Consider the following 25003-nt stretch of genomic DNA (forward strand, 5'->3'; position numbering starts at 1 on the left):
GCATCTGGTCCCATCACTTCATGGGAAATAGATGGGGAACCAGTGGAAACAGTGTCAGACTTTATTTTGGGGGGCTCCAAAATCACTGCAGATGGTGACTGCAGCCATGAAATTAAAAGACACTTACTCCTTGGAAGGAAAGTATGTCCAACCTAGATAGCATATTGAAAAGCAGAGACATTACTTTGCCAACAAAAGTCCATCCAGTCAAGGCTATGGTTTTTCCTGTGGTCATGTATGGATGTGAGAGTTGGACTGTGAAGAAGGCTGAGCACCAAAGAATTGATGCTTTTGAAGTGTGGTGTTGGAGAAGACTCTTGAGAGTCCCTTGGACTGCAAGGAGATCCAACCAGTCCATCCTGAAGGAGATCAGCCCTGGGATTTCTTTGGAAGGAATGATGCTAAAGCTGAAACTCCAGTACTTTGGCCACCCCATTGGAAGAGTTGACTCATTGGAAAAGACTCTGATGCTGGGAGGGATTGGGGGCAGGAGGAGAAGGGGACGACAGAGGATGAGATGGATGGATGGCATCAATGACTCAATGGACGTGAGTCTGAGTGAACTCCGGGAGTCGGTGATGGACAGGGAGGCCTGGTGTGCTGTGATTCATGGGGTCACAAAGAGTCAGACATGACTGAGTGACTGAACTGAACTGATAACTAAAGTCAGATATGCAGATGACATTACTCTAATGACAGAAAGTGAAGAGGAACTAAAGAGCCTCTTGATGAGGGTGAAAGTGGCGAGTGAAAAGGCTGGCTTAAAACTCAACATTTAAAAAACTAAGATCATGGCATCCTGTTCCATCACTTCATGGCAAATAGCCATGTGGAAATAGTGACAGATTTTATTTTCTTGGGCTCCAAATTCACTGTGGATGGTGACTGCAGCCATTAAACTAAAAGACGCTTGCTCCTTGGAAGGAAAGCTATTATAAAGCTAGACAGTGTATTAAAAAGCAAAGATGTCATTTTGCCAACAAAGGTCCAGATAATCAAAGCTATGGTTTTCTCAGTAGTCATGTATGCATGTGAGAGTTGGACCATGAAGAAGGCTGAATGTGGAAGAATTGATACTTTCAAATTGTGGTGCTAGAGAAAACTCTTGAGAACCCCTTAGACAGCAAGGAGATAAAACCAGTCAATCCTAAAGGAAATAAACCCTGAATATTCATTGGAAGGACTGATGTTGAAGCTCCAATATTTGGGCACCTGATGCAAAGAGCCAAAGAGCTGACTCATTAGAAAAGACCCTGATACTGGGAAAGATTGAGGGCAAGAGGAGAAAGGGACAACAAAGTATGAGATGGCTGGATAGCATCACTGACTCAATGGACATGAGTTAGAACAAACTCCCAGAGATAATGAAGGACAGGGAAGCCTGGTGTGCTGCAATTCATGAGGTTGCAGAGTTGCACATGACTTAGCAACTGAAAAACAACATAACTAAACTGCTTGATATACCAATAGAGAAACTCTATATAAATACAGGCTTCCCTGGTGGCTCACACAGAAAAGAATAACCCCAAATATGGGAGACCCGGGTTGAAAATAGTACATATAGAGTTGTAGATATATCTGTATATCTATATACCAACAGTAAGAAAGAGAAGAAAATGAAATGAAATGTATGGACTCTGGATCTTAAGTGAGTAAATTAAAACTAATCACCAAAAAATGCTTCAATATTATCAGAACATACCATATGAAGGTTAAAAAGTACACACAATATGTAATCATGAAAAATAAATGCTATGTGGAGGAATACATATACACTGGATGTTCTTAGTGTTCATAAAGTGAGGTATTACAAAGGATAAAATCATATCCAATAAGAAATTCATCCAAGGAAAATTTTAATTTGACCAGAAATCTAACTTGGGGAAATAGTTAATGATGTCTGATAGCACTGAGAAATTGCAACTAAATTTACTATATGCATGTATATAAAATTATCATCTTTTACACCTTATGGGCAATGTTATACAACAACTATTTCTCAATAAATCTGGGGAAACTAACGATTAATTGTAGATATTTATAAACCACAATAATGTTTGAATATAGAACTGTGAAATTTGCAATACATTTTAAAAAGAAAATATATGAAATAGTTTTAAAGTAAATATGAAATTTCATTGTAAATAATTATAATACAAATGTAAATAGACTTACTTCCGTGCAATGATCAACATTTAAGTCTTGCTGTTTGCCTATGGCTTCAGCCCCTGGGAATGGAGGCAGGCTGGGGCTGAAGGCTATGAGGTCGGTCTTGGGCGGCCCCTCCCCAGAGCACACCCTCTGTCGCCTCTCCTGCGAGTAAGACCAGCTCCCCACCGCGCTGGAGCACACCAGCCTGGGCTTCACCGGCCCGCACGCGCCCTCGCTGGGCGGCGCCGAGCACCACAGCGCCGTGTACAGCAGCAGCGTAAGCACCAACAGGCTGGACACCGCGCAGATGGCGATGATCAGGTACACATTCACATCCACTAACGCAGTCTCTGTGCCGGCTGCACCAGACAACGCCCGCGAAGAGGCCTTGGGCGCCTGGCCGCTGTCCTCCAGCGATAGCAGCACGGTGGCCGTGGCCGTCAGCGCCGGCTCGCCGTGGTCTTTCACCAGCACCAGCAGGCGCTGGCGCGGCGCGTCCGCCTCGTCCAGGGCGCGCGTCGTGCTGATCTCGCCGGTGTACAGCCCCACGCGGAACGGGCTGCGTGCGCCACCCGCCGCCAGCTGCAGCTCGTACGACAGCCACGCGTTGTACCCCGAATCCGCGTCCACCGCGCGCACCTTCGCCACCACGTGGCCCGCGCCCACGGACCTCGACACCACCTGGCTCAGCGCGCTGGGTCCTCCGCCAGACCCGGGCGGCAGCAGCGCGGGCGCGTTGTCGTTCTCGTCCAGCACGAACACCTGCAGCGTCACGTTGCTGCCCAGGGGTGGCACGCCCGCGTCGCGCGCGCTCACCTGGAACTGCAGCAGCTCCAGCTCCTCGTGGTCCAGCGGCTGCAGCGCGTACACCTTGCCGCTCTCCGCGTGCACCGACACGTAGCTCGACAGCGCGCGCTCGCCCACCCGTCGCTCCACCAGCGAGTAGGACACCAGCGCGTTCTCCTGCGCGTCGGCGTCTCGCGCCGACACGGTGAAGATGTGGCAGCCGGGCGGGTTGTTCTCCTTCACAAACACCGTGTACTCTGGCTGGGGGAACGCGGGCGCGTTGTCGTTCATGTCGGCCACCTCCACGGACACGCTGGCCGTGGCCGACAGCGAAGGCGAGCCCCCATCCCTCGCAGTCACTACTACTTCATAGTTCGCTATGCTCTCACGATCCAAGGCACTGTCCAGGACCATCGAATAGTAATTCTTGAAGGTGGACACAAGCTTGAAGGGGACATGAGGCGTCAGAGAACAGGTCACCTGTCCATTTGCTCCAGAATCTCGGTCAGACACGTTAATCAAGGTGATGACTGTGCCTGGCTGAGCATTCTCTGAGATAGGAAGGGACAGGGAAGTGACTGTCAACACTGGAGGATTGTCATTAGCGTCCAAAACTTCCACAAGAACTGTACAGTGACCAGCCAAGGGTGGGTAGCCTTTATCAGTCGCCTCTACTCGGATTTTGTAGGTTTTTCTTTCTTCAAAATCGATGTGTCCTGTAACTGTAATTTCCCCACTTACAGGGTCTATGTAGAACTTAAATTTTATATCAGGAGAAGCGTCACTAGAGAATGAATAAATAATATCCGCATTCAAGCCTTCGTCTAAATCTGAAGCGTTAAGTTTAATTACCAACGTTCCATTAGGGACATTTTCTGCTAATTTCACAGCATAGAGTGTTCTATCAAAAACTGGAGCGTTGTCATTGGCGTCCAGCACGTTGATGAGTAACTGAACGGTGCCAGTCAGCTCAGGTTTGCCTCTGTCAGTGGCCGTGAGCACTAAATGAAGTTCCGGAGATTCTTCCCTGTCTAAAGGTTTGCGTAATACAAGACTGAGAGGTTTTACCTGTTGGTCGGTGGTTGGTACCTCCAGAGAGAAATACTCACTGGAGCTCAGCCTGTAAGTCAACAGAGCGTTCTCCCCGATATCTGCGTCGGAGGCGCCCTCTAGTGGAAACCGAGAGTCAAGCGGCCTGGATTCAGCGATAAACAGATTCTTTTGTGTCCCCTGGAACACAGGAGGATTGTCGTTAATGTCCTTCACCTCCACCTCCACATGGAACACCTGCAGTGGCCGGTCCACGATCACCTCCAAGTGGATGCTGCACTCCGCGCTCCGCCCGCACATCTCCTCCCGGTCGATCCGAGAATTCACAAACAAAATGCCATTCTGCAGATTTACCTCCAGAAGGTCCCCGCGGCCTTTGGACGCCAGCCGGAACAGGCGCGGCACCAGCTCCTCCAGCTCCAGTCCCAGGTCCTGGGCGATGTGGCCCACGAAGGTGCCGTGTTTGGCTTCTTCCAAGACTGAGTAGCGGACCTGGCCACTTGCTGTCTTCCAGATCGAGAGTATTATAAAAAATAGCAATAACTGCCGGTTCCCCAAGTCGCCTAGATTTGAGTACATCTCAAATTATTGGGATTTTCTTCCAATCAGTGTATCTTGTTCCAAATTTAGAGGAATTTTATCCCCTCTTTATTTTCATGATGTGTTCGCCATTGTTCAACCTCTGAGTATTAAAACAGAGTGGAGACTCTTTCCAATGTGACTTAATTCTGTCTTGAATTGAGAGAATTTCACAGTAAAGAGCGACATCATGTGGCCCAAATAGTAAGTACGAATTAAAAAATCAGCTTTGTATTATTAGGACACGAGGTTTTATTTCAACCTCTAAATTTTTCTTTATTTTTCTTAAAGTGTAGGACCATATTTCTCATGCTTGCTTAAGGTTTTATTAGAAGATTTATGTGCCTAATATTTAATATGACCATAATTGTGGCTTCCTCATGCCTTGAAAATATGTTCTTTACAAAACGTTTAAAATTAGGATAAAAATATTAATGACAAATTGAATTATGTTAGCAATACTAAATTTTAAAATCCTTAGTTCACAGTTCAGAAAATTCAATTTTTCTGAAATAAAATTCAATTTATTTTAAGAAAATTCCTGGTCTCTCTAGGGACCCAGGATCTCAAGAATCTAATGGAAGAAAAACTTAGAAAGGTTGTTTGTTTGGGGAAGCAAGGAATATAAGGAAATAATCTACATTCTTTTCTTAAGAAAGCAGACTTTAATCCAGCTTGCGGTGTTTTATCCTTTTTACTTCTACTTAACAGAGTGAGGTTTTTTTTTTTTTTTTTAATATTTCACCCCTATGTTCCCAGTGCAAGTAAAATAATTAACATCTGTATTCTAATGCTTTCCAAGTTTTACCTGTGCCTAAATGGGTTTTAAATATTGTTGCTGTCCTGAATTATTGCAATAGCTTCTTATTGTTTCATCTTGTCACAACTCCTTTATCCTTCTCTTAATCCTGGCAGTCATCTTAGTGAAAAACACCTTTTATTCCTATTGATTCACATTTTTTTATAGCTTTCAAATAACGAGAGGTGAGTCAAAATTTCTTAGTGAAGTACTCACATTACCCAAGAAATTTTTCTCACATTACTTTTCCTGCTTTATCGCATACTCTTTCCTATGGCAACCATATGTTTTAACCAAAACAGACTATTCTCTGTGTCCAGGCACATTTGGGATTTTGTATGTACTCATTTCTTTAAGTTCCTCTGTTCCCAAGAATACCTATTATACTCAGTATTCTCTCAAAGGAAACTTTTCCATTTACAAACCGCTAAAAATATCATACCTCTTGAAGGGCTTCTTCAAAAAGAAAAATAGGCATTTATTTCTGTTCAATCCACTCAGAGTGATTTACATTTCTTGTACCTGTTATAATATTCATCCTTCTAAGATGATCATATTTATGTATGACAGATATCTTTATTTTTCTACCAACTTCTTGAAGCCAGGGCCTGGGTCTTGTTAACTCAATGATTCTTGGCACAGCATCATTTTCAAAACTTACAAAAATTAACACTACTATCCATTTCTTGCATGTAGAGAAATGGTGAATACTTTAAATCATAATACAGAATGAATAATGAAAGCATTAAATTAGAAGAAATAAACTCTCCATGAAAAGGAGCCCACCAAATAAAAGTCAAACATAAATACGGGGTTTTCAGTGTCTGAGAACTCAGTGCACATTTTACATGAATTTACTTGGTCAAATTCCACATTCTATTAAATTATTGTCAAATATTTGGATCCCTGATAAGCTGAGCAATAACATGGGTATCACATGGTAGTTGAAAGAGTGTGAAATTTCCCCATTCACTTTTTCATCCCAATCAGAAGTATTCTGGGCCTCACTGGAGGCTCAGAGGTAAAGAATTTGCCTGCTAAAGCAGGAGACATGGGTTCAATCCCTGATCCAGGAAGATCCCACATGCCCAGAGCAATTAAGCCCATGAACCACTACTATTGAGCCTGTGCACTAGAGTCCAGGAGCTGCAAATACTGACCCCACCAGCTCTAGAACCTGTGATCTGCAACAAGAGAAACCTCTACAATGAGAAGCCAATACTCCACAGCTAGAGAGTCGCCCTTGCTCCCCAAAACTAGAGAAAAACCCACACAGTAATGAAGATCCAGCAAGGCAATAAATAAATAAAAATTTTAAAAGAAGAATATTAGTTATCAGGATAACTATTATTATGTACTTTGTCTCTAAATAGTTTAAAAGGCCAACAGTAAATGAGCACTACAGACTCTTGGACTCTTGGAATCACCAGGCCCAAAAAGGAATATAGATTTAAGATACGATGAAGACAGTCATTAAACAAAGTGGATAATCAAAAGTGTTGGCTAAACAGAAGCATCAAAGAAGAGAGAGAGAGAGAAGAAGGAAAGGAAGGAAGAAGGAAGCTGAAGGATAAAACTATAATAAAGTGATGTTGAAATAATATATCAATTAAAATGAGTGTGAAATAACTCTCCTGAAGTTCAAATGCAAAGTAATCAAAGTCTACAATATTAATAAGGAAAAATACTACCAATGCATTTTTTAATGTATCACAAATGGTTATCTAAGGAAATTTTTAGTTTTGAGACAAAAATCTTGACATGTAGAATGATGTTTTAATAATGTCTGATTCCACTCTACTCAAGTTTAAAAAACCAAAGAGATTATAATAATTAACGAAGAAGAAAAGATGTATATAATGCAAAATTACTCAATTTGTTGAAATAGGAAAATTTAAACATAAACCCAAGGAAAATAATGAAAACATTTTTAAAAATCAACTGTTAATTATGAAAACTCAGACTTACTTTGGAAAGACAGTCATCCTTTAAATCCTGATGCTCGCCCATATCTGCCACTACTGGACAGGCTGGTAGGCTGGGACTGAAGGCCATGAGGTCGGTCTTGGGCGGCCCCTCCCCAGAGCACACCCTCTGTCGCCTCTCCTGCGAGTAAGACCAGCTCCCCACCGCGCTGGAGCACACCAGCCTGGGCTTCACCGGCCCGCACGCGCCCTCGCTGGGCGGCGCCGAGCACCGCAGCGCCGTGTACAGCAGCAGCGTAAGTACCAACAGGCTGGACACCGCGCAGATGGCGATGATCAGGTACACATTCACATCCACTAACGCCGTTTCTGTGCCAGCTTCACCAGACAACGCCCGCGAAGAGGCCTTGGGCGCCTGGCCGCTGTCTTCCAGCGACAGCAGCACGGTGGCCGTGGCCGTCAGCGCCGGCTCGCCGTGGTCCTTCACCAACACCAGCAGGCGCTGGCGCGGCGCGTCCGCCTCGTCCAGGGCGCGCGTCGTGCTGATCTCGCCGGTGTACAGCCCCACGCGGAACGGGCTGCGTGCGCCACCCCCCGCCGGCTGCAGCTCGTACGACAGCCACGCGTTGTAGCCCGAGTCAGAGTCCACCGCGCGCACCTTTGCCACCACGTGGCCCGTGCCCACGGACCTCGACACCACCTGGCTCAGCGCGCTGGGTCCTCCGCCAGACCCGGGCGGCAGCAGCGCGGGCGCGTTGTCGTTCTCGTCCAGCACGAACACCTGCAGCGTCACGTTGCTGCCCAAGGGAGGCACGCCCGCGTCGCGCGCGCTCACCTGGAACTGCAGCAGCTCCAGCTCCTCGTGGTCCAGCGGCTGCAGCGCGTACACCTTGCCGCTCTCCGCGTGCACCGACACGTAGCTCGACAGCGCGCGCTCGCCCACCCGTCGCTCCACCAGCGAGTAGGACACCAGCGCGTTCTCCTGCGCGTCGGCGTCTCGCGCCGACACGGTGAAGATGTGGCAGCCGGGCGGGTTGTTCTCCTTCACGAACACCGTGTACTCAGGCTGCGCGAATGCGGGAGCATTGTCGTTCACGTCGGCCACCTCCACGGACATGCTGGCCGTTGCCGACAGCGAAGGCGAGCCCCCGTCCCTCGCAGTCACAACCATTTCATAGTTAGCCACGTTTTCTCGGTCCACGGGGCTATCCAGCACTAGTGAATAGTAATTCTTGAAGGTGGACACCAGTTTGAAGGGAACATAGGGCGTCAGAGAGCAGGTCACCTGCCCATTGGGACCTGAGTCCAGATCGGACACGCTAATTAGGGCTATGACAGTACCTAATTGAGCATCCTCTCGGACGGGCAAGGATAAGGAAGTCAAAGCAATCTGAGGGACGTTATCATTTTTATCCAAGACTTTCACTAAAACGGTGCAATGACCAGCCATGGGAGGGTGGCCTTTGTCCGTCGCTTCAATACGGATTTTGTATAAATTCATATTTTCAAAATCTAAGTTCCCTTGAATAACTATTTCTCCAGTATTCGCATCTATTCTAAACTGGTTACTAACAGTGGCTGGAACAAGATTATTAAAAGAATATGATATTTCCCCATTCGCTCCTTCATCCCTATCAGAAGCATTCACTCGGATAACTATTGTTCCGTTATCTGAGTTTTCAAAGATTTTTACTTCGTATTCAGATTGTCCAAAACTGGGAGCATTGTCATTCACATCCAGTACAGTAATCAGCAGCTGAACAGTGCCAGTGAGCTCAGGTTTGCCTTGGTCAGTGGCCATGAGGAGTAAGTTATGTTCGGGCACTTCCTCTCTGTCCAAGGATTTCCTTAACATGAGCCCAATTTGTGTACTGTCATCACTGTTTGTTTTCACATCCAGTGCGAAATTTTCGTTGGAAGTGAGTCTGTAGGTTAAAATAGAATTTGACCCCACATCTGCATCCGATGCGCCCTCTAGTGGAAACAAAGAGTCTGGCAGCCTAGATTCGGAAATCAACACTCTTTGTTCCTTTACCGGGAACACAGGCGGGTTGTCGTTAATGTCCTTCACCTCCACCTCTACATGGAACACCTGCAGCGGCCGGTCCACGATCACCTCCAGGTGGATGCTGCACTCCACGCTCCGTCCGCACAGCTCTTCCCGGTCGATCCGAGAATTCACAAACAAAATGCCATTCTGCAGATTTACCTCCAGAAGGTCCCCGCGGCCTTTGGATGCCACCCGAAACAGGCGGGGAACCAGTTCCGCCAGCTCCAGTCCCAGGTCCTGGGCAATGCGACCCACGAAGGTGCCGTGTTTGGCCTCCTCCGGGACCGAGTAGTGGACCTGGCCGCTCCCTGCTTCCCAGGCTGCAAGAAGCAGAAGCGAGAGCATCAAACACCGGGATCTCAGTCGACCTTCAGATGTAATAACCATTTCAAATACTTGCTGGTTTATTTCCATCAGGAAATCTTGTCTAGGCATTAAGATGAAATATTGTATGATCCCGAGTCTGTTAATTCAATTCTTCTGCGACTGCCATCATTCAGCACTCTTGGAAGGATGCAATAATGGGAGGAATGGACTTGAATAGCAGCTCGTGTATTCATGGTAGACAGCGACATCATGCGGCTCCAAAGGGTAAGAAATGAATTCATGCTATATATATTATACATATATATGTCTTTTGCCTTACTTTTATAGTAAATCTCCTCATGTTTGCAAATATCTCATTTGTCTTGTTAGTTTAGAGTAAGGGTTCAGAATATTCAGAGTGAAACAACTTTCCTTCTAGTAATGTAAAAACTGTATCAACCAGTTTAGAAAGTTTAAGTGGGAATTAGAAGTGCAAATTATCCTCCATATTTTGTGTAGAGAACATGTGCATATATTTCTGTCACAAGATATGCTATTAAATTTGGCTCTGATAAAAGAGTGTAATTTTAAAGTAACAAATTTTACCCAAATTTTAAAGACCTTATAGATGACCAAATTTCATTCTTTCTTTGTTCAATGAACATCAACTGCTCCTAATAATGTTTCTTTTATTTAATAATGGAGGATGAAAATTTGGGAACATAATCTTTACAGCATTTCTTAATTTCTCTACAGCTTCTATTAGGTCTCCCCCTCAAAACGTTTTCCTTTGCATACTTCTCCATCACTGCAAAATCCTGTGGAATTTCTACCTATTGTGCTTTGCTGCTTTGATCCTTCAGCTGCTCCTAAATGACCTTATCCTTTTCTTTCGACTTCAAGCTCTTACATGATTTCATTAAAATGCTCTTATCCACTTCCAACATTTCACACAAGACTTTTATTGAAGGTATTCTCCAATTCACATCTTCCTTCCTCTTTTCAATGGTTGTGATAATCATTTTTAGCTATACATGCTGATAACTCCCAGAAAATAATTTGATTACAATTTAAAGGTTATGAAGATAAATTATTAATACTCCTCAAATTCAAACCCTTAAATTCACCTTTTATTTAATGGCATTAACATTTTACATGTCACCTCTGTGGATTTTTTTTTATTACTCCATGTCCCCTACTTGTCCTATTCAAAGTTGTCCTATAGCCCATCTGTCTTTTCACATACCACCATATTTATCTTCATGGGTACAGCTTTTATTGGATTGCACTAAACAAATAAATTCCAAGATGTTAGAATCACTTCTATGTGACCTGAGATGTGATCACAAGCCAACATTTCTGGTGTTATTTTTAACTATTTTCCAATATTATCTCTATTTTGCAGACAACATAGATCACTTACTTGCCTTCTTCCTCAATACAATCTTTGTTCAATTTTTAAAAATTATCTACACCTTTACCTGTAAAAAATGCTCCACTCATATCAAAGTCATGCCAAAATGTCAATTTTACTATGAATTCATCCTTACTGTCATCAACTGTAGATAATAAAACTCTTTCTCTAAATGATACAATGAAAGTCATAAAAAGATTTTTCAAATAAACACACACCAACACTCACCCTTCTCCAGAATTCTGATATACTTGTATAATCCTCACAGACAACTGTAATACAAAGTACCCCCAACATGAGAACACCTTACATAAATTACATAACATATCCTATATCTAATATTTATACTGATAAGTAGTAGTCCTTATCACTGACTTTCTATTACAATTATTTTTAGTAAGTAAAGAGTTCATTTGCTAACCAATACTAAGCCCCCCAAGCAAAAGATTCCTTTGCTTACAGGAAGATAAGCCTTGACAAAATCTATATTGCCATATAGTCTTGTTAGTTGAAAGTTTTCTATAGTGGTTAAGGTATTTCATAAATTGCTGCCCTAAATGAAGAGTTTCTTTGAATATCAACATCTAACATAGTTAAAGTATCAACTTTCTCTTTCTATTGAAGTTCCTAGCAATTTCCATAAGGTTGCTAATATAATCTGATTAATTGGAAGAGTAGCAATAATTCTATTTATTGGCTCCAGGTAGGAAATTATATGATGTTACTGAAATCATATATGCAAAATAAATTAATTTGGAAAAGGGAAATATTGGTCTCCTCATAAGAAATATCTTATATTTTTGGTCAGTTATTAACTCAAATAGTTCATCTAGTCAAGGAAAAAGATTATGTACAGAAAAAAAGAAGTTTATTAACAGCTTCCTCCCCAGCAAAGAAAAATTTTAGTTATAAATCAAAGAGTTTATATTTCAAAACTAAATTAACTTGATTTTTAAAAAGCTGACAACTGGTAACTACAAATTCACACAATGATGAGAATGCCTTCTCCATTTATAGGACTTCCCAAAAGTAATTAGGTATTAGAAATGTTTAAATAATATGTTATAAATATATTTAAGAATTAAATATATGTGAGAATATATAGAAATAGAAAAAGCAATAAAAAGGGAAATTGGCATTTTGTCATATGAAATGTGGAATATTTATTACTGCCTAAGCCCATACTGTTTTTTCAAAAAGTGTAGAAAAATAGTTCTCTGTATTTGATATGAAGAGCACTATTGCCTATATCAGATAAAATGTATGGCTTTGTTGTAAAAAATGTATTAGTAAACAATAAAGTCAAGAGGGATGTTTATATCATACAGTATTTTTTAATCTAAAAACAAAAGGCAACAATAAAAGCAAATGTCTTCTAACTAAAAAAAAAAAGGTAAGATTTTCCCAGCTGTGGGAATTCACAATTATTTCTCACCAATATAATAATTTGTGAATTGAAAAATAAAAAATAAGAGCATAATTAATCATTCCTCCATTTAACATTGGTGTTGGGAATTATGATACAGCTGCAAAATGGGACAACATGGACTAGAAAAAAGAGTGAAAAATTTCCTTAAGTAATAGACAAACTATATTAAATGAATGAGGAAAGGAAAATCAATACAAACATTATGTTTTAAAGTGGAAGAAAAGAGTTTATTTGTATATAAAAAATTCTCTAGGAGAATAACCAAGAAATTAGAACATTTGAAATATTTGAGCAGGTATATGGTGGAGAGTTCTGACAAAATGTGGTCCACTGGAGAAGGGAATGGCAAATCACTTCCGTATTCTTGCCTTGAGAACCCCATGAACAGTATGAAAAGGCAAAAAAATATGACACTGAAAGATGAACTCCCCAGGTCGGTAGGTGCCCAAAACACTACTGGAGAAGAGTGGAGAAATAACTCCAGAAAAAATGAAGAGATGGAGCCAAAGCAAAAACAATGCCCAGTGGTGGATGTGACTGGTAATAGAAGTAAAGTCTGATCCTGTAAAGTACAATATTGCATAGGAACCTGGAATGTTAGGTCCATGAATCAAGGTAAATTGGAAGTGATCAAACAGGAAATGGCTAGAGTGAACACTGACATTTTAGGAATCAGTGAACTAAAATGGACTGGAATGGGCGAATTTAACTCAGATGACCATTATATCTACTACTTTGGGCAAGAATCCCTTAGAAGAAATGGAGTAGCCCTCATAGTCAACAAAAGAGTCAGAAATACAATACTTGGGTGCAACTTCAAAAACAACCAAATGATCTCTGTTCATTTCCAAGGCAAACCATTCAATATCACAGTAATCCAAGTCTATGTCCCAACCAGTAATGCTGAAGAAGCTGAAGTTGATTGGTTCTATGAAGACCTACAAGACCTTCTAGAATTAACACACAAAAAGATGCCCTTTTCATCATAGGGGACTGGAATGCAAAAGTAGGAGGTCAAGAGATACCTAGAGTAACGGGCAAATTTGGCCTTGGAGTACAAAATGAAGAATGGCAAAAGCTAACAAAAGAGTTTTTCCAAGAGAACACACTGGTCATAGCAAATACCCTCTTCCAACAACACAAGAGAAGACTTTACTCATGGACATCACCAGATGGTCAATACTGAAATCAGATTGATTATATTCTTTGCAGCCAAAGATGAGGAAGCTCTATACAGTCAGCAAAAACAAGGCCAGGAGCTGACTGTAGCTCAGATTATGAACTCCTTATCACAAAATTCAGACTTAAATTGAAGAAAGTAAGGAAAACCACTAGACCATTCAGGTATGACCTAAATCAAATCCCTTACAATTATACAGTAGAGGTGACATATGGATTCAAGGGATTAGATCTGATAGAGTGCCTGAAGAACTATGGATGGAGGCTCATGTACAGGAGGCAGTGATCAAGACCATCCTGAAGAAAAAGAAATGCAAAAAGGAAAAATGATTGTCTGAGGAGGCCTTACAAATAGCTCAGAAAAGAAGAGAAACTGAAGGTAAAGGAGAAAAGGAATGATAAAAGCAGCTGAATGCAGAGTTCCAAAGAACAGCAAGGAGAGATCAGAAAGTCTTCCTCAATGATCAATGCAAAGAAATAGAGGAAAACAATAGAAAGGGAAAGACTAGAAATCTTTTCAGGAAAAAGAGATACCAAGGGAACATTTTATGCAAACATGGGGACAATAAAGGACAGAAATGGTATGGACCTAACAGAAGAAAAAGATATTAAGAGGTGGCAAGAATATACAGAAGAACTATACAAAAAAGATCTTCATTATCCAGATAACCACGCTGGTGTGATCATTGGACTAGAGCCAGACATCCGGGAATGTGAAGTCAAGTGGGCTTTGGGAAGCATCACTATGAACAAAGCTAGTGGAGGTGATGGAATTTCAGTTGAGCTATTTCAAATCCTAAAAGATGATGCTGAGAGAGTGCTGCACTCAATATGCCAGCAAATTTGGAAAACTCAGCAGTGGCCAAAGGATTGGAAAAGGTCGGTTTTCATTCCAATCCCAAAGAAAGGCAATGCCAAAAAATGTTTAAACTACTGCCCAATTGCACTCATCTCACACACTAGCAAAGTAATACGCAAAATTCTCCAAGCCAGGCTTCAACAGTTATGTGATCCATAAACAATGGAAACAATGAGAGACTTTATTTTGGGGGGGCTCCAAAATCACTGCAGATGGTAACTACAGCCATAAAATGAAAAGACACTTGCTCCCTGGAAGAAAAGCTATGACCAACAAAGACAGCATATTCAAAAGCAGAAACATTACTTTGCCAACAAAGGTCCGTCTAGTCAAGGCTATGGTTTTTCCTGTGGTCATGTATGGATGTGAGAGTTGGACTATAAAGAAAGCTGAGCACTGAAGAATTGATGCTTGTGAACTATGGTGTTGGAGAAGACTCTTGAGAGTCCCTTGGACTGCAAGGAGATCCAACAAGTCCATCCTACAGGAAATCAGTCCTGAATATACATTGGAAGGACTGATGTTGAAGCTGAAACTCCAATACTTTGGCCACCTGATGAGAAGAACTGACTCATTGGAAAAGACCCTGATGCTGGGAAAGATTGAAGGCAGGAGGAGAAGGGGAAGACAGAGGATGAGATGGTGGAATGGCTCCACCAACTCGATGGACATGAGTTTGAGTGGACTCCAGGAGTTGGTGATGGACAGGGAGGCCTGGCGTGCTGTAATCTACGGGGTTGCAAAGAGTCAGACACAACTGAGCGACTGAATTGAACTGAACTGATTAAGTGGCTTGATGTTGGAGGTGGAATGGACACATTTAAAATATTTAAAATCATGAAATATATTTTATAATAAAAATGAATAAAATTAAGCCACTAGAGTTAAAAAATTTAAATTATAAATATCAAACTCACCATGAGTATGCCAAGGCTAACATTTAACAAGACTTGAAAGAGTCATTCAATGCACAAATATTACTAGAAACACTAATTCAATTTGTGTACTGTCACCCTGCTTATTTAACTTATATGCAGAGTACATCATGAGAAACACTGGGCTGCAAGAAGCACATGCTGGAATCAAGATTACCGGGAGAAATATCAATAACCTCAGATATGCAGATGATACCACCCTTATGGCAGAAAGTGAAGAGGAACTCAAAAGCCTCTTGATGAAAGTGAAAGAGGAAAGTGAAAATGTTGGCTTAAAACTCAACATTCAGAAAACAAAGATTATGGCATCTGGTCCCATCACTTCATGGCAAATAGATGGGGAAACAGTGGAAACAGTGTCAGACTTTATTTTGGGGGGCTCCAAAATCACTGCAGATAGTGACTGCAGCCATGAAATTAAACGACATTTACTCCTTGGAAGGAAAGTTATGACCAACCTAGATAGCATATTTAAAAGCAGAGACATTACTTTGCCAACAAAGGTCCGTCTAGTCAAGGCTATGGTTTTTCCAGTGGTCATGTATGGATATGAGAGTTGGACTGTGAAGAAAGCTGAGCACTGAAGAATTGATGCTTTTGAACTGTGGTGTTGGAGAAGACTCTTGAGAGTCCCTTGGACTACAAGGAGATCCAGCCAGTCCATTCTAAAGGAGATTAGCCCTGGGTGTTCCTTGGAAGGACTGATGCTAAAGCTGAAACTCCAGTACTTTGGCCACCTCATGCAAAGAGTTGACTCATTGGAAAAGACTCTAATGCTGGGAGGGATTGGGGGCAGGAGGAAAAGGGGATGACAGAGGATGAGATGGCTGGATGGCATCACCGACTCAATGGACGTGAGTCTGAGTGAACTCCGGGAGTTGGTGATGGACAGGGAGGCCTGGCGCGCTGCGATTCATGGGGTCACAAAGAGTCAGACATGACTGAGCGACTGAACTGAACTAAACTGAACAAAATTTCTCAAATAGGGGCTTCCCTGGTGTTCTAGTGGTTAAGAACCTGCCCTGGAGCAAGTAAGCCTGTGGGCCATGACTACTGAACCCAGGCTAAACAGCTCTCTAGTCGCAACTACTAAGGCTGGCACATCCTAAAGCCTGTGCTCCGCAACAAGAGAAGCCATAGCAGTGAGAAGCCTGCGCACCACAACTAGAAGGTAGCACTCTCAGAAACTAGAGAAAGGCCAAGGGCAGCAAAGAAGACCCACCACAAACAAACAAAATCAAGCAAACAAACAAAACCAAATAATGGATAGTCAGTGGAGGAAAAAAGAGCAAGTTGATACGACGTGTTACAATATTTCTATGTTGTTACAATACTGGACTTTGACAATAAATGATAACACCAAGAATGTATCTTACAAGTATCTTCCTATAACACTTATTAAAATTTGAAAATTGAAATGTTCACTAAAAATTTAATTATGGGAACATTTTCTATGGTGAACTGAAAACCAGTGCATTAACTCAAGCCTTTAAACCTCATAAAAAGGGCATTGTTACTGAAATAAACACTATAGTGCAAAGCAGTTGTCTTCAACAAAGTACATTTTAATCATAACTGTAAGTATAGACAAATTAATTAGTACCAAGAGAATTTATACCTAAAAGGATACAATAACTACTTATAAAGCCATACTTTAAAAATGAAAAGAGAAGATAAAGGATATTAAATATTTAATATTAAATACATAACGAAAATCTGGAGAAGGCAATGGCAACCCACTCCAGTACTCTCGCCTGGAGAATCCCAGGGACGGGGGAGCCTGGTGGGCTGCCGTCTATGGGGTCGCACAGAGTCGGACACGACTGAAGCGACTTAGCAGTAGCAGCAGCAGCACATAACGAAAAATTTCTATAAGGTTTTTGAGACTCACTGTGTCCGTAGAGATGGGACCCTGAGGCAGGCTAGGACTGAAGGCCATAAGGTCGGTCTTGGGCGGCCCCTCCCCAGAGCACACCCTCTGTCGCCTCTCCTGAGAGTAAGACCAGCTCTCCACTGCGTTGGAGCACAGCAGCCTGGGCTTCCCGAGTCCACACGCGCCCTCGCTAGGCGGCGCCGAGCACCGCAGCGCCGTGTACAGCAGCAGCGTGAGCACCAAAAGGCTGGATACCGCGCAGATGGCGATGATCAGATACACGTTCACATCCACTAACGCCGTCTCTGCGCCAGCTGCACCATACAACGCCCGCGAAGAGGCCATGGGCGCCTGGCCGCTGTCCTCCAGCGATAGCAGCACGGTGGCCGTGGCCGTCAGCGCCGGCTCGCCGTGGTCCTTCACCAGCACCAGCAGGCGCTGGCGCGGCGCGTCCGCCTCGTCTAGGGCGCGCGTCGTGCTGATCTCGCCAGTGTATAGCCCCACGCGGAACGGGCTACTTGCGCCACCCCCCACCGGCTGCAGCTCGTACGACAGCCATGCGTTGTACCCCGAATCCGCGTCCACCGCGCGCACCTTCGCCACCACGTGGCCCGCGACCACCGAACGCGCCACCACCTGGCTCAGCGCGCTGGGTCCTCTGCCTGACCCGGGCGGCAGCAGCGCAGGCGCGTTGTCGTTCTCGTCCAGCACGAACACCTGCAGCGTCACGTTGCTGCCCAGGGGCGGCACGCCCGCGTCGCGCGCGCTCACCTGGAACTGCAGCAGCTCCAGCTCCTCGTGGTCCAGCGGCTGCAGCGCGTACACCTTGCCGCTCTCTGCGTGCACCGACACGTAGCTCGACAGCGCGCGCTCGCCCACGCGTCGCTCCACCAGTGAGTAGGACACCAGCGCGTTCTCCTGCGCGTCGGCGTCTCGCGCCGACACGGTGAAGATGTGGCAGCCGGGCGGGTTGTTCTCCTTCACGAATACGGTGTACTCTGGCTGCGTGAACGCGGGTGCATTGTCGTTCACGTCGGCTACCTCCACGGACACGCTGGTCGTGGTGGACAAGGCAGGCGAGCCCCCATCTCTCGCAGTCAGCACCACATCATAGTTCGCCAGGCGCTCACGATCCAAGTCGCTGTCCAGCACCAATGAATAGTAATTTTTGAAAGTGGACACCAGCTTAAAAGGAACATCAGGCGTCACAGAGCAGGTGACCTGTCCGTTGGCACCAGAGTCGAGGTCTGATAGACTGATCAGGGCAATGACGGTGCCCAGTGGAGCGTCCTCTTGCACAGGCAGAGATAGGGAGGTTATGACCATCTCTGGGATATTATCATTTTCATCCAGCAATTTCACTATTACTTTGCAGTGTCCAGTTAATGGGAATGAACTTTTATCAACAGCATCAATATTAATTTCATATAAATTACAGTCTTCGTAATCCAGTTTTCCTGTAACTGTTATTTCCCCACTATTAGAATTGATCGCAAATTTAGATTTTACATTGTCAAGAACAAGGTTGTTAAAGAGATACATTATTTCCTTATTAATACCCTCATCTGCATCTGAGGCGTTCAGTTTTATAACTAGTGTCCCATTCGGTGCATTTTCCAGTAATCTGACATTATAAACTGATTTATCAAATTCTGGAGCATTATCATTCGCATCCAAAACATAGATCAATAACTGAACTGTACCTGTTAGTTCAGGTTTTCCTCCATCAATTGCAATCAGCAATAAACGATGTTCTTGTGTTTCTTCCCTATCTACTGGTTTCTTCAAAACTAGTTCTAAAAAGTTTGTTTCCTCTTCGTTTGTTTTAACATCCAAGTCAAAATACTCATTTGCTTGTAACTTGTATCTCAATTCTGCGTTTCTTCCGATATCCATATCAGACGCGCCCTCTAGCGGAAACCGGGAATCCGCTCTTCTTGACTCTAGTATAAATAGTGTTTGTTCTTGTCGCAAGAACCTTGGCGGGTTGTCGTTAATGTCCTTCACCTCCACCTCCACATGGAACACCTGCAGCGGCCGGTCCACGATCACCTCCAGGTGGATGCTGCATTCCGCTCTCCGCCCGCACAGCTCCTCCCGGTCGATCCGAGAATTCACAAACAAAATGCCATTCTGCAGATTTACCTCCAGAAGGTCTCTGCGGCCTTTGGATGCAATCCGGAAGAGGCGAGGCACCAGCTCTACCAGCTCCAGTCCCAGGTCCTGGGCGATGCGGCCCACGAAGGTGCCGTGTTTGGCCTCCTCGGGAACCGAGTAGTGGACCTGGCCGCTCCCCGACTCCCAGGCTACGAGAAGCATAAGCGATAGCAGCAGACGCTGAGATCCTGGACTTTTTCTCTGAGAATATACCATCGCAAATTTGTATCAACTTTCAAATACCTATTGTACTACCATATAGCTCTTGGAAATTTAATTCCCAATTTTATACAATTTTGTATTTGCTCACCTTTTATGCTTCAGCAGCAGAGTGAAAAAATGGAGTGGCTCTTTTCCTTTCTCAGGAAAATAAACTCGCTGTATTCCTTTGTTGTTAAAAAAAAAAACAACAAACTAAACTTGCGGTTTCCAGCGCCATCATGTGGAGGAAAGGGGAGTTATTTTACTTAGTTATGCTTTATTTACCTTACATTCGTTAAATATTTCCCAGTTTCAACGTCTCCTTATATTCCTTATCTCTAATCAAATATATAATTAAATTTTTAATAAAATGTATCAAATTTAAGTAAAATACTGCAGAATCAATACTACTCAAGTTGTGACACCCAATCTTTACTAGAATGATTTCTATTGGCCTATTCTGTATATTTAGGGTTTGTATAGTTCCTAATGGACTTTAAAAGTTTTAGATTTTTTATATCTTTCCGTATTTAAATATTACTTACTAAAATTACCGATTTTTTCCTCTACTATTTTGATGGGATGTTTGTATATTAGTCTTTATATCACTCATAAAACAAGTTTATATTCCTATTTGCAATATTTAATATTGGCTTTTGTAATGTTATTTTCAAAGTAACAAGCTATTTGAATAGAATTCGTATCTGAGTTCCATTTGGAAGTCTGATTTTCAAATTGATGAAAATTTATTGATTTCCTTTTTCTTTATATTACTTACTTATTTTTAGTGTTAACTCAAAAACTGTAATGTGGACATGACACTATTTGCAACTTAATACATCTAGCACAGGACAGCATACAGACAAGCATTTCTTCAAGTTGCTATTACTGATAAATCAGATTGATATAAATTGTGAAAGCACATGTATTTTCTTTTATGTAGCAAATCAAAATCCTAATGTTGTTTGTGAGACATATAATTCTATAAAATATTTGAGTTCCATTAAAAATTGAAACATGGAAAGAAATCACATTATTAACAAGTTAACTCTTAATTTCATTTCATTCTACTGCTCCATTTTATTTGCTACATGGACTTGGACTTCACTTAATAAATATGGCCAATATAAAATAAACCAACTTTTCCTCTTAAAAAAGTTTAACATTCTACTTAAGTATATACTCCCTCAGTTCAGTTCAGTCGCTCAGTTGTGTCCAACTCTTTGCGACCCCATGAATCGCAGCACACCAGGCCTCCCTGTCCATTACCAACTCCCAGAGTTCACCGAAACTCATGTCCATTGAGTCGGTGATGCCATCCAGCCATCTCATCCTCTGTTGTCCCCTTCTCTTCCTGCCCCCAAACCATCCTAGCATCAGGGGCTTTTCCAATGAGTCAACTCTTTGCATGAGGTGGCCAAAGTACTGAAGTTTCAGCTTCAGCATCAGTCCTTCCAAAGAAATCCCAGGACTGATCTTTAGGATGGACTGGTTGGATCTCCTTGCAGTCCAAGGGACTCTCAAGAGTCTTCTCCAACACCACAGTTCAAAAGCATCAATTCTTTGGCGCTCAGCTTTCTTCACAGTCCAACTCTCACATCCATACATGACCACTGGAAAAACCATAGCCTTGACTAGATGGACCTTTGTTGGCAAAGTAATGTCTCTGCTTTTTAATATGCTGTCTAGGTTGGTCATAACTTTCCTTCCAAGGAGTAAGCATCTTTTAATTTCATGGAGGCAATCACCATTTGCAGTGATTTTGGAGCCCCCCAAAATAAAGTCTGACACTGTTTCCACTGTTTCTCCATCTATTTCCCATGAAGTGATGGGACCAGATGCCATGATCTTCATTTTCTGAATGCTGAGTTTTAAGCCAACATTTTCACTCTCCTCTTTCACTTTCATCAAGAGGCTTTTTAGTTCCTCTTCACTTTCTGCCATAAGGGTGGTGTCATCTGCATATCTGAGGTTATTGATATTTCTCCCGGCAATCTTGATTCCAGCTTGTGCTTCTTCCAGCCCAGCGTTTCTCATGATGTACTCTGCATATAAGTTAAAGAAGCAGGGTGACAATATACAGCCTTGATGAACTCCTTTTCCTATTTGGAACCAGTCTGTTGTTCCATGTCCAGATCTAACTGTTGCTTCCTGACCCGCATATAGGTTTCTCAAGAGGCAGGTCAGGTGGTCTGGTATTCCCATCTCTTTCAGAATTTTCCACAGTTTATTGTGATCCACACAGTCAAAGGCTTTGGCATAGTCAATGAAGCAGAAATAGATGTTTTTCTGGAACTCTCTTGCTTTTTCTATGATCCAGCGGATGTTGGCAATTTGATCTCTGGTTCCTCTGCCTTTTCTAAATCCAGCTTGAACATCTGGAAGTTCAGGGTTCACGTATTGCTGAAGCCTGGCTTGGAGAATTTTGAGCATTACTTTACTAGCATGTGAGATGAGTGCAATTGTGTGGTAGTTTGAGCATTCTTTGGCATTGCCTTTCTTTGGGATTGGAATGAAAACGGACCTTTTCCAGTCCTGTGGCCACTGCTGGGTTTTCCAAATTTGCTGGCATATTGAGTGCAGCACTTTCACAGCATCATCTTTCAGGATTTCAAATACCTCAACTGGAATTCTATCACCTTCACTAGCTTTGTTCATAGTAATGCTTCCTAAGGCCCACTTGACTTCACATTCCAGGATGCCTGGGTTTAGGTGAGTGATCACACCATCATGATTATCTGGGTCATGAAGATGTTTTTTGTACAGTTCCTCTGTGTATTCTCGGAGAAGGCAATGGCACCCCACTCCAGTACTCTTGCCTGGAAAATCCCATGGACGGAGGAGCCTGGTGGGCTGCAGTCCATGGGGTCGCTAAGAGTTGGACACGACTGAGCTACTTCACTTTCCCTTTTCACTTTCTTGCCACCTCTTCTTAATATCTTCTGCTTCTGTTAGGTCCATAGCATTTCTGTCCTCTATTGAGCCCATCTTTGCATGAAGTGTTCCCTTGGTATCTCTAATTTTTTTGAAGAGATCTCTAGTCTTTCCCATTCTGTTGTTTTCCTCTATTTCTTTGCATTGATTGCTGAGGAAGGCTTTCTTATCTCTCTTTGTTATTCTTTGGAACTCTGCATTCAGATGCTTATATTCCTTAAATATTAAAAAATCATCTTTGCTTGTGAATATAAGAGGGGCCAGGAAATCAATGATTCTATTACTTAATGCTTTACATGTAAAGCATAAACTCCAAACACATTTTTTAATGTTGGTATAAGTCATATGTAGAATTAGATGTATTTTGTGTCCATGTATAAAGCAAATATTGAAAAGTGGTACTATAAAAACTAGCTTGGAAAGAAATAAGATTACTAGAAAATACAAAGTCAGTTGAAATTAATTTGCTTCTTAGTATTCAAAACAGTAATGTAAGGACATCAGATAATGTTACTGACTTTGTTTCTGATACAAGCTTTAAGAGTACATTTATCATTTCCTTTAGTTTTTGAAAGATTTCTTAGCATTCAGAACATCCAAACACTAAAAAAGCTAAACAATAATCAAATTTCAGAGCTATTTATCTAATAGTCACTTACAAGGATAATTTAAAGTATTGTAATATATAATAAGAAAAACATATAATATCTGAGTTGAAAATATCATCAGTTAATGTTGATTCACCTTCTATTATGAAACCATGATTGATGTGGATCTACAAAACTACAATAAAAAAATTTACTGTTGAGAAAAGTAAATATTAAGTATTTAAAAGCCAACTGATAGTGTGATATTAACAATGCATACATAGTATTTTACAGAATATTTTCAGTAAATATTTAAAACTTTAAAAAATATACTCAATGGATAAAATGCCATCAATAGTATCATATGCTTCTTTCAGCTTGTAATTTTTTCACATAAATATATACAGGAGAAAACAAGACTCTTGGCTTTTGAACTGTCTTCATATCTTTTAGATCGCAGAGTTTTAAAATTATCCCTTCCATTTGTCTTTCATTGCTCAACTCTTGTTTTGGAGGTTATTTTTTCAACAAGTATAGCCTCTTTACTTGTAATTCCATGAAATCTATAAGTAGAGGAAATTCTTTAAATCTTTTTCCAATCCATTCTTTCAATTAAATATTATAGATTATTACTACATAGTTTCTGGAAATTTTTCAGTTATACTTATGTATGCCCCATGGCAAAACTAAGACTCCTTTCCTGACAATGAATTTAGATTAAGGAAACCAAATAGTATTTTGAGGTCTCTCTGCTTAATTTACTCAGGAATATTCAGGAAGACAGTACACTAGAAAATTTAATTTTGTATTGGAGTCTAGATGACTCATTTCCTACAAAACTCCAGAATAAAATTTTAATAAGCTATATTTCTCACCTATGTGTAGAAAATTATGTAAGTCTACCACACTGTTGAGATATAACAGGTGAAACTGAAGCAATCTTTTAAAGGTTTGTAAACAGTTCATCCTCCTGCATCAAATATGAACAAAAAGTTTAATTATATGTAGAAAATAATTTATCCAGTTACCTCACATAATATGCATATGGTACATATTTTTACATTGCTTTTGTAATGGTTCAATCTCCCAACAAAATATTGTGCTAAAATATTTATGTTATATACACATTCTGAGGAGACCTGAGAGTAAATTTTAAAGTACCTCTGAGGGAATAAGGAAGCTAAATTAAGCATAGTTTTTACTCACAATCCTATTGCCTTCATTTTTCCCAAATGAGCTCATTTAAAAGTGGAAAGAGACAATGAGCTAAATTTAAGCACTTTTGGTTCTATTCTATGCATTCATATTAATATTCATGTGGCCCCAATTTTTTTGTGTGTCTCCAGGCCACAATTCAGTCTTTATTAAATTGAAAGAAATTACAATCTCTGAGGTCATATCTTTTAAAATTCTAGGCCAAGTGAGTGGAAACGTGATGAGATGCAAGATTCTTAAAGCATTAGTAAATATCCAGGATGAGAAAGAAGGAGGGAAACTAAACAGCAAAAAATAAATAAATTCAGTAAGCTTGGGTCTTATGAAGAAAGGAAAGAGGAAAGGAGGACAGAAAAAGGGTTAAAATAAAGTACAAAACCCTTATTCTACTAACTTTGTATGAGACTACAAAATAGACCTTGGGTTCAGTAGAAGAGATAAAAATAAAATCTTCAGAAGATTTGTAATGACAGACATCATTGTAGTAGATAAAAAAGGAAAAGATATAAAATATTACCTCAATTCAAACTTTTCCATAAATTTCTAAATGCATATCTATCAGGTATTTATAAAC

At 41.7% G+C, this 25003-nt stretch overlaps 3 protein-coding genes across 5 annotated transcripts in view; all 3 read right to left on the bottom strand.

Annotated features, from left to right (window-relative positions):
- The window catches only part of LOC102413394 (protocadherin alpha-C2), a 195043-nt gene that overhangs the window by 155681 nt on the left and 14359 nt on the right, over positions 1 to 25003 (bottom strand). Inside the window, exon 1 of one of the 3 annotated variants that reach the window (XM_044947578.2) lies at positions 17354 to 20820. The exons of the other annotated variants lie outside the window; for them this stretch is intronic. Within the exon in view, the coding sequence (XP_044803513.2) occupies positions 17354 to 19708 (2355 nt within the window). The 5' untranslated portion in view covers positions 19709 to 20820. Of the gene's footprint in view, positions 1 to 17353; positions 20821 to 25003 lie in introns of those variants that run through there. 3 annotated transcript variants of the gene reach the window in all.
- On the bottom strand, positions 1374 to 4710 carry LOC123466157 (protocadherin alpha-7-like). The gene has a single exon (XM_045166579.1). It carries the CDS (start codon positions 4564 to 4566, stop codon positions 2149 to 2151), a length of 2418 nt encoding a protein of 805 aa, XP_045022514.1. The 5' UTR covers positions 4567 to 4710; the 3' UTR covers positions 1374 to 2148.
- LOC112586891 (protocadherin alpha-6-like) lies at positions 7300 to 12703 on the bottom strand. The gene has a single exon (XM_025292557.3). It carries the CDS (start codon positions 9773 to 9775, stop codon positions 7310 to 7312), a length of 2466 nt encoding a protein of 821 aa, XP_025148342.3. The 5' UTR covers positions 9776 to 12703; the 3' UTR covers positions 7300 to 7309.

Source organism: Bubalus bubalis, chromosome 9 (assembly GCF_019923935.1).
Source record: "Bubalus bubalis isolate 160015118507 breed Murrah chromosome 9, NDDB_SH_1, whole genome shotgun sequence".
In the NCBI taxonomy this organism is placed as follows: Eukaryota; Metazoa; Chordata; class Mammalia; order Artiodactyla; family Bovidae; genus Bubalus; species Bubalus bubalis.